A 16,445-nucleotide genomic window follows, 5' to 3' on the forward strand; every position below is an offset into this window, starting at 1 on the left:
GGCCCAGCGGTAGTCAACATGGATGCCAGTTAAGTCTCAGCAGTAGCCAACATGGAGGCAAGGGCAGGCACACCTGTAGTCAACATGGATGCCAGTGAAGGCCCAGAAGTAGCCAACATGGAGGCAAGGGCAGGCACACCTGTAGTCAACAAGGATGCCAGTTAGGGCCCAGCAGTAGCCAACAAGGAGGCAAGGGCATGCACACCAGTAGTCAACATGGATGCCAGTTAAGGCCCAGCAGTAGCCAACATGGAGGCAAGGGCAGGCACACCAGACACTCTCTGACACCCCCGTCCAATGAAGTTCTATGCAGGTATACTACAAATCCCAGCAATCCAATGTAGTACAGCAGCACCACCAGCCCCAAAATCAAAAAAGACTACACTGAGCACTTTTTAGGGGTCTGTATGCAACACCTAATGTCTCCTTTCTGCCAGCAGCCGATCCCCACAGTGTGCTGGTTAAATCGTGGTAGCAGCACTGCAAGTCCCATCCAGCAGTCTGTAGTAATAGTAGCCAACCAATCGCTGCTATCGACATGTATGGGTCCCACGTGATCACAGGATGTACCAAAGAGTCTCCTGCATGTTTATTGGCTGGGAAATAGCGCCCAAACTTACAGGAAATGGATGATGAGATTATCTCGGGTAACGAGTACCATCGAGTACCCTAATGCTCAATCTAGAACCAAGCTCGGACGAGCATGCTCGCTCATTACTAGTCGTTATCATGAATTTCTGAATGATTATTGGTCCATGTAAAAGGACCATTATATTCTGGAGTTAGGAGAGCCCAGCTCTACCATTTAAGGCTGGGTTCACACTACGTATATTTCAGTCAGTATTGTGGTCCTCATATTGCAACTAAAACCAGGAGTGGATTGAAAACACAGAAAGGCTCTGTTCACACAATGTTGTAATTGAGTGGATGGCCGCCATGTAATGGCAAATATTTGCTGTTATTTTAAAACAACGGCTGTTATATTGAAATAATGGCAGTTATTTACTGTTATTTGGCGGCCATCCACTCAATTTCAACATTGTGTGAACAGATACTTTCTGTGTCTTTAATCCACTCCTGGTTTTGGTTGCAATATGGACCACAATACTGACTGAAATATACGTAGTGTGAACCCAGCCTAAAGGCGTTGTTAAAGGAGAAGTCCGGTGAAAATTTTTATTAAAGTATTGTATTTCCCCCAAAAGTTATACAAATCACCAATATACACTTTTTAATGGGAAATGCTTATAAATTGCTTTTTTCCCTGCACTTACTACTGCATCAAGGCTTCACTTCCTGGATAACATGGTGATGTCACAACCCAACTCCCAGAGCTGTGCGGGCTGTGGCTGCTGGAGAGGTATGGCAAAGGGATGCTCAGTGTCCCTCCAGTGCCATGTGTCCCTCAGTGTCTCCCTGCCATCATCCTCTCCAGCAGTCACAGCCCGCACAGCTCTGGGAGTCGGGTTGTGACATCACCGTGTTATCCAGAAAGTGAAGCCTTGATGCAGTAGTAAGTGCAGGGAAAAAAGCACTTTATAAGCATTTCCTGTAATAAATGTATATTGGGGATTTGTATAGGTTTTGGGGGGGGGGGGGGCAATACAATACTTAAATAAAAAATTTTTGCAGAACTTCTCCTTTAATGATCCAGCAGAGCTCTAATAAAACACTATGAAGGACATTGACTATGGAGTCTAAAATATGCAATTTTTTTACAGAATATTCATGTTTTTTAAATTAGTCCAAATAGGACTAATTTAACAAATGTTTTATAAATTTGTGAATAAAATATTCCTCGAATATTCAAAAAAATTGCAGAATTCTGGTGGTTAATAAAGTACTGCAGTAGGACTATGGCACTCCCGTATACAGCCAAGGATAATAGCAGTTAGAGGACAGCTATGAAAGTCAGGGGTGTTATATGAGCAAATATTGTATCCCATGGTGCTTCTAATGTCAAAAAGAGAGGCACTACCCTAGCCTAGTTAATCACTAGTTAATTGGTTGCCTGAAACTGGGGTATATAGTATAGACAGGTGCATTTGAATAAAGGTGGCTGAATACTTGGATGTAGCCGTTGGGAGTCCTGGAAAACATGGATACAGCCTATGGCTATGTTCACACTACGTAAAAGTATGGCCGTTGTTGCCGATTGCAACAACGGCCGTACTTTTGGCGTGGTGGAACAATGCCTTACTTTTAATGAGATCCTGGACGGAGCGTATACACATCGAATACGCTCCGCCTGGGATCCCATACGGGGCCACAAATAACTGACATGTCAGTTTTCTGCGTCTGGAATTTAGCGAATTCCGGCCGCAGAAAGACCTGTCAGTTCACACAGTGAAGCGAGCGGCTCTGGCTGCTTGCTTCACTGTGTGCTATGGCAAGCTCTTATGCGGGCGTGCGCTGATGTGCCCACATCAGAGCTCTGCGGCCAGAAAGATCATCTGACCGGTACTTAAGTACCGGCCGAGATGATCCGGCCAGAGGCCGGCCGTTCCGTGACCTGGCCTATGGCTGTATAACATCGTCTATTGTATAGCAACAGACAGTGCTATATTGCCGGACACTGGGTGACATTTGGCACATTCCTGCAGCCGATACTGCTGTTTCAATATCAGAAACATTACCTTTTCACAACTGAATTACGGGTACCATTGGTCCGCCCGCCGTACTTTACATTGTGTGAACAGATCCGGAACAGCTCAGCGAACAACATCTGGAAATAATAGGCATGTTCATTGTTTTAAAGCCCATTCTAAAGAACAGACATTAACCCCTTAAGGACCGGGCCTAAAATGGCCTTAAGGACCGGAGCAAATTTTATGAATATGACCTGTGTCACTTTATTCATTAATAACTTCGGGATGCTTTTACCTATCCGGCTGATTCTGAGATTGTTTTCTCGTGACATATTGTACTTCACATTTCTTGTAAATTGGAGTCGATACTTATAACGAATCTTTATGAAAAAAACCAAAATAACGTGAAAAATTGTAAAAAAATGCATTTTTCCAACTTTAAACCTTTTCTGCTTATTCAGAAAATGGTTATGCCACATAAATTATATATTAAATAGCATTAGCAACATGTCTACTTTATGATGGCGGCATTTATTAAACTATATTTCATTTTTTTAGACAATAGAAAGCGTAAAACATTAGCAGCAAATTTCCAAATTTTCAGTAAAATTTCAAAATCAGATATTTTTAGGGACCTGTTCAGGTTTAAAGTGTATTTGAGGGGCCTGTATGTTAGAAAGCCCCACAAAGCACCCCATTTCAGAAACTACACCCCCCAAACTCTGCAAAAGCAGATCCAGAAAATGTTTTAACCCTTTAGGGGAGTCACAGAAATAAAAGCAAAGTGTGTAAGAAATTTGAAAATTTTAATTTTCTGTGCAGAGATTTTATTGTAATCCAATATTTTTCATAATTATAAACTTATTACCAGAGAAATACGCCCCAATATTTATTGCCCCGTTTCTGCAGTTTATAGAAATACCCCATATGTGACCCTATTGCGCTATTTGACGCAACCACAAGCCTCAGATATAAGGGAGCGCCTAGTGCATTTCAATGGCTCCGTTATATTTGGTCATTTCTGACTGTATCACTTCAGCTTGGCAGAGGCTCTGGGGTGCCAAAACCTAAAAAACACCCCTAAAGGGACACCATTCAGAAAACTACACCCCTCAAGGAATGTAACAAGGGGTGCGGTGAGCATCTGGACCCCACAGGTGCTTCACAGATTTTCCCAACAATATGGCGTGAAAAAAGACAAAAGTATTTTTTACACTAAAACGTTGTTCTAGACTTCAATTTTTCATTTTCACAAAGGGATAAAAGGAAAAAAAAAACACAAAACATGTAGCGCAGTTTCTCCCGAGTACGGAAATACCCCACATGTGGACATAAAGTGCCAAGCGGGCGCAGGACGAGCCTCCAAAGGGAAGGAGCGCCAATTGGCCTTTGGAAGCTGGATTTTACTGGAATGGATTTCAAGGGCCACGTCGCATTTACAGAGCCCTCGTGCTGCCAAAACACTGGAAACCCCCCACAAGTGACCCCATTCTGGAAACTACACCCCTCAAGGAATCTAACAAGGGGTTCAGTGAGCATATGGACCCCACTGGTGACGGGCACAAATGTGGAACAATGTGACGTGAAAGTGAAAAATTTCATTTTTTCACTTTCACGGCAAAAATGTGCCCGTCATCAAGGGGTCCATATCCTCATTGCACCCCTTGTTAGATTCCTTGAGGGGTGTAGTTTCCAGAATGGGGTCACTTGTGGGCGGTTTCCAGTGTTTTGGCAGCACGAGGGCTCTATAAATGCGACATGGCGTTCATCATCCATTCTAGCCAAATCCAACCTCCAAAATCCAAATGGCGCTCCTTCCCTTCGGAGGCTTGCCCTGTGCCCACATGGCGCTTTATGTCCACATGTGGGGTATTTACTGACTCGGGGGAAATTGCTCTAAACATTTTGTGTTTTTTTTTTCTCTTTTAACCCCTTGTGAAAATAATAAATTCAAGGCTAGACCAACATTATAGTGTAAAAAATGTAATATTTCATTTTCACTCCACATTGTTCCATATTTGTGTCCGTCACCAGTGGGGTCCATATGCTCACTACACCCCTTGTTACATTCCCTGAGGGGTGTAGTTTCCATAATGGGGTCACTTGTGGGGGGTTTCAACTGTCTTGGCAACACAGGAGCCTTTTAAATGCAACATGGCCCCTCGAAATTCATTCCAGCCAAATCCAGCCTCAAAAAACCAAATGGCGCTCCTTCCCTTTGGAGGCTTACCCTGCACCCGCATGGCGCTTTATGTCCACATGTGGGGTATTTCCGTACTCAGGGGAAATTGCTCTACAAATTTTGTGTTTTTTTTATTTTTTAGCCCCTTGTGAAAATGAAAAAATCAAGACAAGATTAATGATTAAGAGTAAAAATTTAAAACAAATTACACCAAATGTTGGTCTAGCCTTGATTTTTTTCCATTTCCACAAGGCGTTAAAAAAGAAAATAAACGCAAAGCGTGTAGGGTAATTTCCTCTGAGTACGAAAATACCCCACATGTGGACATAATGTGCCATATGGGCAAAGGGCAAGCCACCAAAGGGGCAGAGCGCCGTTTAGAGGCTGGAATGGAGGATGGAGACCATGTCGCAATTACAAAGCTCCTGTGCTGCCAGGACAGTAGAAACCCCCGACAAGTGACCCCATTCTGGAAACTACACCCCATAAGGAATCTAACAAGGGGTGCAGTGAGCATATGGACCCCACTGGTGACGGGCACATATGTAGAACATGTGGTGTGAAAATAAAAAATACAATTTTTTTCATTTTCACGTCCCAAATGTGGCCGTCACCAGGGGGCCATATCCCCGCTGCCCCCCTTGTTAGATTCCTTATGGGGTGTAGTTTCCAGAATGGGGTCACTTGTTGGGGGGTTTCTACTGTCCTGGCCGCACAGAGGCTTTGTAATTGCATCATGGCATCCTCTAATAGGAATGGCGGCCATACCTATTTAGCTGGGGAAAAGGGACAATTCTAATTTATTTGGGGGTATTAGGCCAATTATTACTTTATAAGGTTGGAAATGACAGGTGTCCATCAAACTCAACCTGTGTTGACCCAGAGGAAGGCAAAAACCCCTCGTGAGGCAGACGACAGTAGCCTCATCACAGGGGAAAAATTCCTTCCTGACTCCATAATGGCGATCAGAATAATCCCTGGATCAACGTGACCCCTGAAATAGGAATAAGGGGCAGAATTTAGATAATGTAGAACCCCAGTGACGTGTTGTGCGCCTTGGAGCAATCCAGTATGCAGAGGCCGGGGTGATCAGGACAGGCGTCACACTGGAAAATGGTGTCCTTCCTGATCCCCCTGTTACACCACACTCTGCACTTCTTCTGGGGTCTCCTGTTTTCCAGTGTGGGGGACGTCACCTGAAAATGTTGTCCTGGTGCGATACGGGGTCCTTCATATCCATAAGCGCTGGGTCCGCTCCATGGCTGCTAAATATTAGGGCGCTATTACTACTGATATGTTTGGATCGTGCCGCAAGCTACAGGGCAGCGAGGGACCGGAAGAGGGGGTGCTGGTATAAAAGTTATCCCCGTACAGGTGGTGACCTTTATCCAGCAGTGGGAAGATCAGTTCCCGAACGATCTTCCCACTAACTCCGAGGATGGGGGGGGGGGAGGGGGCATCTGGGGGCTGGATTCGGGTGTCCCTTCCTACATACACTCTAAGTGCACGTGCACACTGCGGAATGGCAAAGGATAACCCTTTGTGCATTCCGCAGCTGGCACCCACCGGCGGACTGATGCGGGCGCGCGTCTCCGTCCGTGTCATAGACTCCATTCTATGTACAGGTGGATTCCGCTCTCCGTCAAATGTGTTCATTCTTTGGACGGACGATGGAATCCGCCCAAGCATAACATGGAGTCTATGACACGGGTGGAGACGCGCGCCTGCATCAGTCTGCCGGCGGGTGCCAGCTGCGGAATGCACAAAGGGTTATCCTTCGCCATTCCGCAGTGTGCACGTACCCTAAATCTGTAAGTGTACCCAGAGGTACTCTCACAGAGTTTGTAGAATTTCACGCCATACCGTGATCTCTTATTGGGACGGTACTGGCGGAAAAGACGTGTCTGGGGGCAGCATACGCTACGCTACCCCCAGACACGTCACTGGATGATGAGGATGATGAGGATGAATGGAGGAACAAATGACCCCCCCATTCATCCTCACTGGCTGTTTCGGTGTCGGAGGCAATAATAGCATATGCGTCCGACACCGAAAACACCCTGGGGGCCATCTTTATACGGGGATTGGTATATGGGGTATGTAGTGGTGTAGTGTCAAACTTTATTCCGTGTAGTGTAATGGTGTTTTTTACATGTTTTTTTAACATTAAGTATAAAAAAAAAAACTACGCCAAGAAAGGAGTTGCTGATAAATGCCGCACTTATGTGCGGCACTTATAAGCAGACCGTGGCTGTAGGATATAGGAAAAAAACACTCTACGCCAAAAAGGAGGAGTTGCTGATCAGCGGCGCACTTACGTGCGATGCTGATCAGCACTCAGCGGCGATAGGGTGCGGAAAATAGAAAAAAAAAAATTGGGAAAAAAAAAAAAAATCTTTCTTCAACCCTATAGCTACTGATATGTGTATTATATACACTTATCAGCCGCTAGGGGGCAGTAGAACGCCAATTCGGGAAAAAGCCGAAGTTTGACGACGCTGGAGCCGATGATTACCGATGGGGACCGCCGGAAAAAGACGAAGACGCCGACGAAGACGATGACGCGTTCGGAACCCGGAAGTCGCGTTCGGAACCCGGAAGACGCGCTCGGGACGCTGGATCCGGTGAGTATGGGTCAATACCTGCTCTGGACACCTCAGCTACCTAGCTGAGGTGTCCACAGCAGGTATTTAACCCTTTCATGGGGTACTTATATCGCCGGGAGCGGCCGGCCGGTCCCGGCGATCGGGACGTGGCACCGTGGCCACCGTTACTTTTAACAGTAATGGCGGTCGGTGCCGTCCTCGGACAGCACCGACCGCCATTGCTTTCCGGGCCATCGGGTCACAGATGACCCGGAAAGCTGCAGATCGCCGCCATATGCTGATCTGAATTGATCAGCCAATAGCGGCGATCGTCAGCACGGGAGGGGTTAATCACCCCCCGTGCCGACAAGCAGGGATGGCCTGCTATACATTATAGCAGGCCATCTTCCCCGATCGCTGCGTGTGTACACGCAGCGATCGGGGAAACCGCGGGCGTAAATGTACGCCCGTTTGCGTTAAGGCACGGGTTTTGGGGGCGTACACTTACGCCCGCGGTCGTTAAGGGGTTAAAATAACGATGTTGGAACACAGCGGGCAGCATTGCACTGAATTCAATAAAATGTTGATGCTGCAGGAAAGAACAGACGCTGATTTCATTACAATCAGCGTCCATTCTTTTCTAAAAAAAAACATTGTGTGAACTGAGCCCATGGCTGTCTCCATGTTTTGCAGGATGCCACCGGTACTCAAATGCAAAGCAAAGCATTATTAGAATCTCTCCATATAAACTATATGCTAACAACAAATAGTCTACATTAGGACACATAAACTTAAACATTTTCATATATACCGTACTTTGTTGAAAGTAAGGTTTGGGTATGTTCACATGGTGGATTTTTACAATTTTTTGAATGCAGCTGCAATGGGTCTGTCTAATCTACTTCTTGGCTGTTTTCTATGTAAAATCCCCATGGAAGCCATATCAATATTTGATGTGTCACTTTTTCTGACACATGAATTTTACCATAATTCACAGTGTAACCTAGAACAGGGATTTCCATTTACAGGAAATCTGTTACTATTATAAGGGCAGCAGAAACCAGTGACAGAAATGCTGAATGGAAAAATGTGTCACTTCCATCATTACATTCAGCAGTTCTCTTGATAGGCAGAAGAGTGTAGTGACTGATCTATTTTTAGGCCTTGGTGACCAAGCAATTTTCTTTGTTTTTTTCATGGTCACTTTCTAAGAGCCATAACTTTTTTATTTTTATTTTTCAACAACTTAATCATATGAGGGCATAAATTGCATTTTATTCTGTTTTTCATAGTAACCCCTTCACGTCCACAATACAGCTATATACTTTCCTGCTGCAGGTGTCTCATGCAGCAGGAACATACACTACCGTTCAAAAGTTTGGGGTCACCCAATTTTGTGTTTTCCATGTAAAGTCACACTTATTCACCACCATACGTTGTGAAATGAATAGAAAATAGAGTCAAGACATTGACAAGGTTAGAAATAATTATTTGTATTTAAAATAACATTGTTTTTACATCAAACTTTGCTTTTGTCAAAGAATCCACCTTTTGCAGCAATTACAGCATTGCACACCTTTGGCATTCTAGCTATTAATCTGTTGAGGTAAGCTGGAGAAATTGCACCCCACGCTTCTAGAAGCAGCTCTCACAAGTTGGATTGGTTTGATGGGCACTTTTGGCATACCATACGGTCAAGCTGCTCCCACAACAGCTCAATGGGGTTCAGATCTGGTGACTGCGCTGGTCACTCCCATTACCTATGATATAATACCAGCTGCCTGCTTCTGCTGTAAATAGTTCTTGTACAATTTGGAGGTGTGTTTAGGGTCATTGTCCTGTTGTAGGATGAAATTGGCTCCAATCAAGCGCTGTCCACTAGGTATGGCATGGCGGTGCAAAATTGAGTGATAGCCTTCCTTATTCAGAATCCCTTTTACCCTGTACAAATCTCCCACCTTACCAGCACCAAAGCAACCCCAGACCATCACATTACCTCCACCATGCTTAACAGATGGCGTCAGGGATTCTTTCAGAATCTTTTCATTTGTTCTGCGTCTCACAAACGTTCTTCTTTGTGATCCAAACACCTCCAACTTGGATTCATCCGTCCTCAACACTTTTTTCCAGTCTTCCTCTGTCCAATGTCTGTGTTCTTTTGCCCATCTTAATCTTTTTCTTTTATTGGCCAGTCTCAGGTATGGCTTTTTCTTTCCCACTCTGCCCTGAAGCCCAAAATCCTGCAGCCGCCTCTTCACTGTACATGTTGACACTGGTGTTTTGCGGGTACTATTTAATGAAGATGCCAGTTGGGGACCTGTGAGGCATCTGTTTCTCAAACTAGAGACTCTAATGTGCTCATCTTCTTGCTTAGTTGTGCAACGCGGCCTCCCACTTCTTTTTCTACTCTGGTTAAAGCCTGTTTGTGCTGTCCTCTGAAGGTAGTAGTACACACCGTTGTAGGAAATCTTCAATTTATTAGCAATTTCTCGCATTGAATAGCCTTTCGAGTTCGAGTTGAATAGACTGTCGAGTTTCAGATGAAAGTTCTCTTTTTCTGGCCATTTTGAGCGTTTAATTGACCTTACAAATGTGATGCTCCTGAAACACAATCTGCTCAAAGGAAGGTCAGTTTTGTAGCTTCTGTAACGAGCTAAACTGTTTTCAGATGTGTGAACATGATTGCACAAGGGGTTTCTAATCATCAATTAGCCTTCTGAGCCAATGAGCAAACACATTGTACCATTAGAACACTGGAGTGATAGTTGCTGGAAATGGGCCTTTATACACCTTTGTAGATATTGCACCAAAAACCAGACATTTTCAGCTAGAATAGTCATTTACCACTTTAGCAATGTATAGAGTGTATTTGTTTAAAGTTAGGACTAGTTTAAAGTTCTCTTCATTGAAAAGTACAGTGCTTTTCCTTCAAAAATAAGGACATTTCAATGTGACCCCAAACTTTTGAACGGTAGTATATATTAACGTTTGTGGCCATGAAGGGGATTTTATACGTACAGGTCCGTTTCAATGTGATCGGCCCCGCACATTTTAGTGTCCCGAGAGACGGAGGTAAGGATTTTTCAAAATTATATCAGAAAAAAATAATAAAAAGCAGTCAAAATTTTTCTTGTATACCCAAATAATACCAATAAAAATTAAACATTGTGGTTCAAATTGAATGCTGTAATATGCAAATTGTGGGTGTAATTTGCATAATATGACCTGCATTTTGCACCGAAATAAGGGACATCCAAAAAGGGGGCTGTGAAGCAGCCAAAAAAAGATGTCATGGAAACATAACACTTTAAATATTAACTTTAAAAAGTTAGGATAATAGTGATACAAGTTACTGTATCCGTGTATACTGTCGAGAGAACACCAGAGTTCAAGCATGTTTAAATAGTTGATCAGTGATAAATGATAAGCATGTTGCTGGGGCTGCAGGGAACATAACAAACATGCATACTTACCTGCTCTACAACCGCTGCGAGTTTCCAGGCCATTTGGTGTCTGCCAACTGTCTCTTTTTCAAAACTTTTGCTAATGTTCTGTGTACACATTTAGGTATGACTCCACAAGGTTTGCACCTCTGAATTTGAGTATTTTCTCCCATTTTCTCTGCAGATCCTGTCAAGTCGTTAGGTTGAATGGGCAGTGTCAGTAGACAGCTATTTTCAGGTCTCTTCAGAGAGAATTGATTAGGTTCATGTCAGGGTGCCGGCTAGGTTAACCAAGAATATTCTTAAAGTTGTTCCTAAGCCGCTCCTGTGTTGTCTTCTCTGTGTGCTTAAAGGGAACCAATCAGCCCAATTGAGCTGATATGGTTCCCTGGAGCGCTGTATAAAGCTCCTGAGCAGCCTAGTGGCACTTACCGCCCGCAGCTGCCGCAGAAGCTTTATACTGAAGAAAATTAAGTTTTATTACCCGGGGCGCGCAGCAGTCATTGGCGCACAGGTAGTCATCTGGGTGGCTCCCAGACTGTGTGTAGCCACCACTCTCTCCTTGTCAGGCCTTTTTGTCTGTCAATCGACCCCTCCGAGTGTGCTGACAGGCAGAGAGCGGTGACTACACACAGGTGGGGGAACATCCAGATGTGTACCTGCCCGTCTCTGCCTGCCACGCGCACGGGTAATAAAACTTCATTTTCTTCGATACAAAGCTTCTGCTGAAGCGACTGCCAGTACGTGTCACAGGCTGCTTAGAAGCTTTATACAGTGCTCCAGGGAACCATATCAGCCCAACTGGGCTGAATAGTTCCCTTTCACTGTGTTATTAGAAGGAAAACCGTTGGCCCAGTCTGAAGACCAGTTCCTGAAACCTGACCACTCTTTCTTATCCCAAAGGCCTAAAAAACACCCCCACAGTATCATGTTGCCACCAGCGATCTTTCCTGTGACCCCAGCAATCTTCTGCATGGTGCGGCCACGCAATTAATTGTGCGTTGTAAAGGCAGTACAAAGGAGCGTCAATCTTGCTAATTGGCATTCGTTTGTGGCTCTACACAACTGCATGCCATGTCAGAAGACCTTCAGAAAATCTTGGAAATCCCTTTAACAGTCTTCATAAACCAATTCCTCTCCAAACTAAATAGATGTCAGTCCACCAACCTGGCTTTGCATTGATAAAACAGAGACATGATCTACTACAGGATAACTGTAAAAACAAGATGCATAGCTTACAATCTTTAACATCACGAAATGGAAATGGCAACATACCGTAGTGACGTCTGAATCTGGTGGAGTCATCTCGACTAGATTGATAAGGTACGGTTCATCTTTCCACTGAGGAGCATTGTCATTTATGTCCAACAAAGTGATATTTACCTATAATAATCAAAGCGTATATCATATTATATAACAATTGACCACATAATATGCCCTTGTAATGTGAAAACACATTTAGAACTTCTTAGTGACACTAGAAGACATGTCTGCATTTAACTTATTAAAGTTAATGGCGAACGCTGATTCGGTGAAGAGCGTCCGGAAATAATAGCTGTTCACACAATGTAAAGAGGGCTGGCGGACGAACTTTACATTAAAGTGGATTGCTAATTGATTTTCAGGCACACCCGATGGTGCCCGCAAGTCATGTGTAAAAATAGAATGTTCCTGCAGCCAATGCAGAAGTATTGGCTGCAGGAATGTCCTGAATGCAGCCCAGAGGCCGGCAGTTTAACAGCGTATGTTGCTATGCAATGGACGCTGTTAAACCAAGTTTGAACATAGCCTAGGCATGTTCATTATTTAGATTTTGGTTATCAATTATGGCAATTATTCTATACGGTGCGTGTACTGCTGGCCAATTTCCCATTGACTTCAATAGAGCGCAATATTATGTTGAAAACACGGTCGTATTTTAACCTCAAAATTATAGCTATATTTTTTATTTTATTTTGCAGTGTGTGTTTAGCAAAATGCCTAGATTTGTCACTACTAACATTTTACAAGAACTGCATGCTGTGACCAGAGAATATTCTACAGGAATTCCAGAAAAAAAGATGAGAAACAAGGTTTGGAATGATATCATTATATTTGATTGTTCCAGCTGTAATATGGACAATAAAATGTGACTGTATTATTGCCCTATGGAACAAGCTTGTAAAATAAAACATTCCACTATTCCCTGTAGTACCCCTGAGAAACATCTATGGGACTATTAAGAACAGCCGAATGTCACCAGTGAGCAATGCCATGTGCACAGTGCCAATCGATATGCCACTAGAGAACTATGGAATATTTAAGAATACTGCCTGCTTTCCTGCATTAGAAAAGAATAAAATTTTATTATATTTTAGTGATCTGTGTTACCAAAACTGAGAAATTTCTAATAACAGTTATTAGATACAGCACTAAGTCTAACTACACTCATGGATATGTTGTGGATGAGATATAACCTAGCCCAAAAACCATGAATTCTGATAGTACAAGAAAGTGTTTCTCTAGCGGCATGCCTAAATATAATGATCTAGTCCTCAAAAACAAGCCTACAAGATAACTATAATAAATTAATAAAAGCTTTGGATTGACTGCATGGAAGGATCCCCGTGGAGATGGCAATTTTAAAAAACTCTGCACCAAAAATTAATGGTTAGTTGCAGTTCTACAGCAAGTACTGGTAAAGCACATAAAACCATGTGCTTCCCTATACTTGTATTATGCTATGTCATTATTATTTTTGTTATTTTAATTTGGTTTAGCCGCTGACAGTATGTGGCTTTTGCCAGATTCAAGGATCAATGTTATTTTTGAAAGTATCTGGATACTCGTGACTGCTAGGTTTTCTAATGGATTCATGTACTGTACCTTTTGTGCCTCTTGTACCTCATGTATTCATGTACTGCACCTGACAGTGAGATTGCTAAGCCACTGTGTGTTTGTGCTCTTTGCCCTTTTCTATGTGTTTTTTTGTATAATTTTGTGAAATTAGAATTAGTTTTTGTTGCCAGTTTGTTTCTTTGCTGGTTTTGCCCGATTTCTTGGACATTGTTGCCCTGTTGTAATTCTTTATTGTCTGTAGTTTGTACTGTAACCTTTATGTGATTCAATCTCCTTAATGAGTAGTTACTCATCCTGTAACTGCTACAACCCTCATAAGCTGCTATCATGCTTGGTGGGTATTCATTCACTTACTTTTAACTTATATGACCTGGGTCACTTACTTTTAACTGATATGACCTGGTGGCTCTACCTATACTTATTCACTTACTTTTAATGATATGACCTGGTGGCTCTACCTATACTGCTCTACCATTAGAGTCTGTGGGTATTTTTAGGACTCAGGAAAAGTGGCTGTTAAAGAAAGATAAAATAAGGTTTTGCAGTCTAGCAACCCTCCAGCATCGTTACAACTTGCTATTTCCTGTAGCATTCTATTGACATTCTAAATCTTTCTTCGTCTAACATTTCTTCATACTATTCATTTGCTGTTTCCAGGTGATCACCGCTTAAGCAAGGTACTGTAATAAACTGAGCGGTGTAAGTGCAGCTTTTTCTTGCACAAATTAATTACACGTAGTAATTAAAATGTCTTTACACTTCCCTCTAGAAAACTGTTAATTGAATATCATACTGCTGCGCCCTGTACCGTGCTCCTGTTATCCGCATGAGCATGTTTGTGTTAACACATCTCTATTAATATTTATTAGGCAGCATTAAAACAGAAATCAAACCTCTCACATGTAATACATTTACATTTAGGCAAAGCAATAGCAGCATATCATAGAGGCAACAAGATCAGGGCTTTAGGGCGACGGTTAATAATACTGCATTAAGTGCAGAAACATGCCTTACAGGATATTTTCTGTATCGGGTCTGGGGACAGTAATGTTTGCAGGGCCGATTGCATTGAAACAGCCCTGCACATATTAAAACCCCTTCAGAGTCAGCAGCATTTATACGTGTTCCTGCTGCACGGGGTATGGGCTGCATGAACGTATATAGCCGAATGGCTGACGTTAAGGGGTAAATGCTTGCATTACACTGTTAGGTGATATTTAGACTATGTTCATACTATGTAGAAACAACAAGAGTATTTTAACAACGGTCGTTGTTGTGTAAACTAAATTTTTTAAACATTCGTCCTTTGCACAACAGCCATTGTTATGGAATATGGCCATTGTTTTTACATAGTGAGAACATAGCCTTAAAGTGGCAATCAGACTTTACATTGGTAAAATAGTTTTTGGGTAAACTTGTAAAAGTTTGCAAACACTATGTTAGTACAGTGGTAAAAAGGCAGAAACATTCACCTCAAAGTACAATGCAGTAAAGTTGCTTTATATCAAAATTGCTGATGGACATTGTAGTACATTTTTTCTTAGCACAATTTTCTTATTTTAGCAAGAATAGGAGTTATATATATATATATATAAAATAATAAAAAGTGATCAAAACGTCGGATCTTCACAAATATGGTATTAATAAAAACTAGAGGTCATGGCGGAAAAAAATGACACCCCATACAGCCCTATAGGTGAAAAAATGAAACCGTTATAAGCTTTACAATAGGCCCATTTTATTAATAATTAATTGCCAAAAAAAAGGATTTCATAAAAAAATATATATATAACATTAGAGAATTTGTGTAAAAACCCCCCAAACGTTACCATATTGCATACTTTTTTACGATTTCACCTATTTATATCCTAGCCTATCCTATAGCCTATCCTATAGCCTGTAGATAGAAAACTGAAAGTGCTAGAGCTCTTAGAAGGGGAGGAGGGAAAAACGAAAACACTAAGATCAAAATTTGTGCGGTCCACTGGGTCATTTTGGGCCTGGTCCTCAAAGGGTTAAAGCAATGACCCACCTTGACTACTGATTGGCTGAGTAGGTATCAACTGCATATTAAGAGATTTTCAGGAAGTAGTATATACTGGGTACCTGGGCACCTTCAGAATGGCAGCAATATGGGACTGGGCAGGTACCCGTTATTATTATTATTTTTTAAAGCGACGTGACCCCCCCAAGCAGCTTGTACCGTCAGATAGCTGCTTTAATCCAAGATTTGCCCTGGGGTCTGTTTAGTAGGTGATGCAGTTATTATCCTAAAAAACAACTTTTAAACTTGCAGCCTTGTGTCAAATTGGTGTGGCTTAGAGTGTGCGCGCCCTAGGATTGCGACACCCCTTTGTCCCTCCTCCCCACCCTCCTCATCACTAGGAATGCCCCCAGGCTGGATTTTTCCTATTCATCACCTGTCTGAACACTGCGCATGTGCCTTAACAACACGTGCAGTGTTCACACAGGTGATGAATAGGAGAAATTGTTCTAGGGACATTCCTAATGATGAAGAGGGTGGGGAAGAGGGACGGAGGGGTGTCGCAATCCTAGGACATGGGTACTCTAGGCAATTTGACACAGGGCTGCAAGTTTGAAAGTTGTATTTAAGGACAATAACTACATCACCTGCTGAACAGACCCCAGAACAGATCTTGGATTAAAAGCAGATATCTGAAGGTACAAGCTGTTTGGGGGGGGGGGGGGGGGGTGTTCAGATTGTGGGTACAGAGTCGCTTTAAGTCACCCTGACCCTGTTAAAAACTATTTACTTTACCTGAACAACACCTTTAAAGGGAACCTGTCA

At 42.8% G+C, this 16,445-nt stretch overlaps 1 protein-coding gene across 1 annotated transcript in view; it reads right to left on the minus strand.

Moving 5' to 3' along the window:
* The window catches only part of CDH23 (cadherin related 23), a 671,672-nt gene that overhangs the window by 202,629 nt on the left and 452,598 nt on the right, over positions 1-16,445 (minus strand). The window contains exon 20 of the mRNA XM_069981852.1: positions 12,074-12,181. Coding sequence (XP_069837953.1) covers positions 12,074-12,181 — 108 coding nt within the window. The remainder of the gene's footprint in view (positions 1-12,073; positions 12,182-16,445) is intronic.

Source organism: Dendropsophus ebraccatus, chromosome 8 (genome assembly GCF_027789765.1).
Source record: "Dendropsophus ebraccatus isolate aDenEbr1 chromosome 8, aDenEbr1.pat, whole genome shotgun sequence".
Lineage (NCBI taxonomy): Eukaryota > Metazoa > Chordata > Amphibia > Anura > Hylidae > Dendropsophus > Dendropsophus ebraccatus.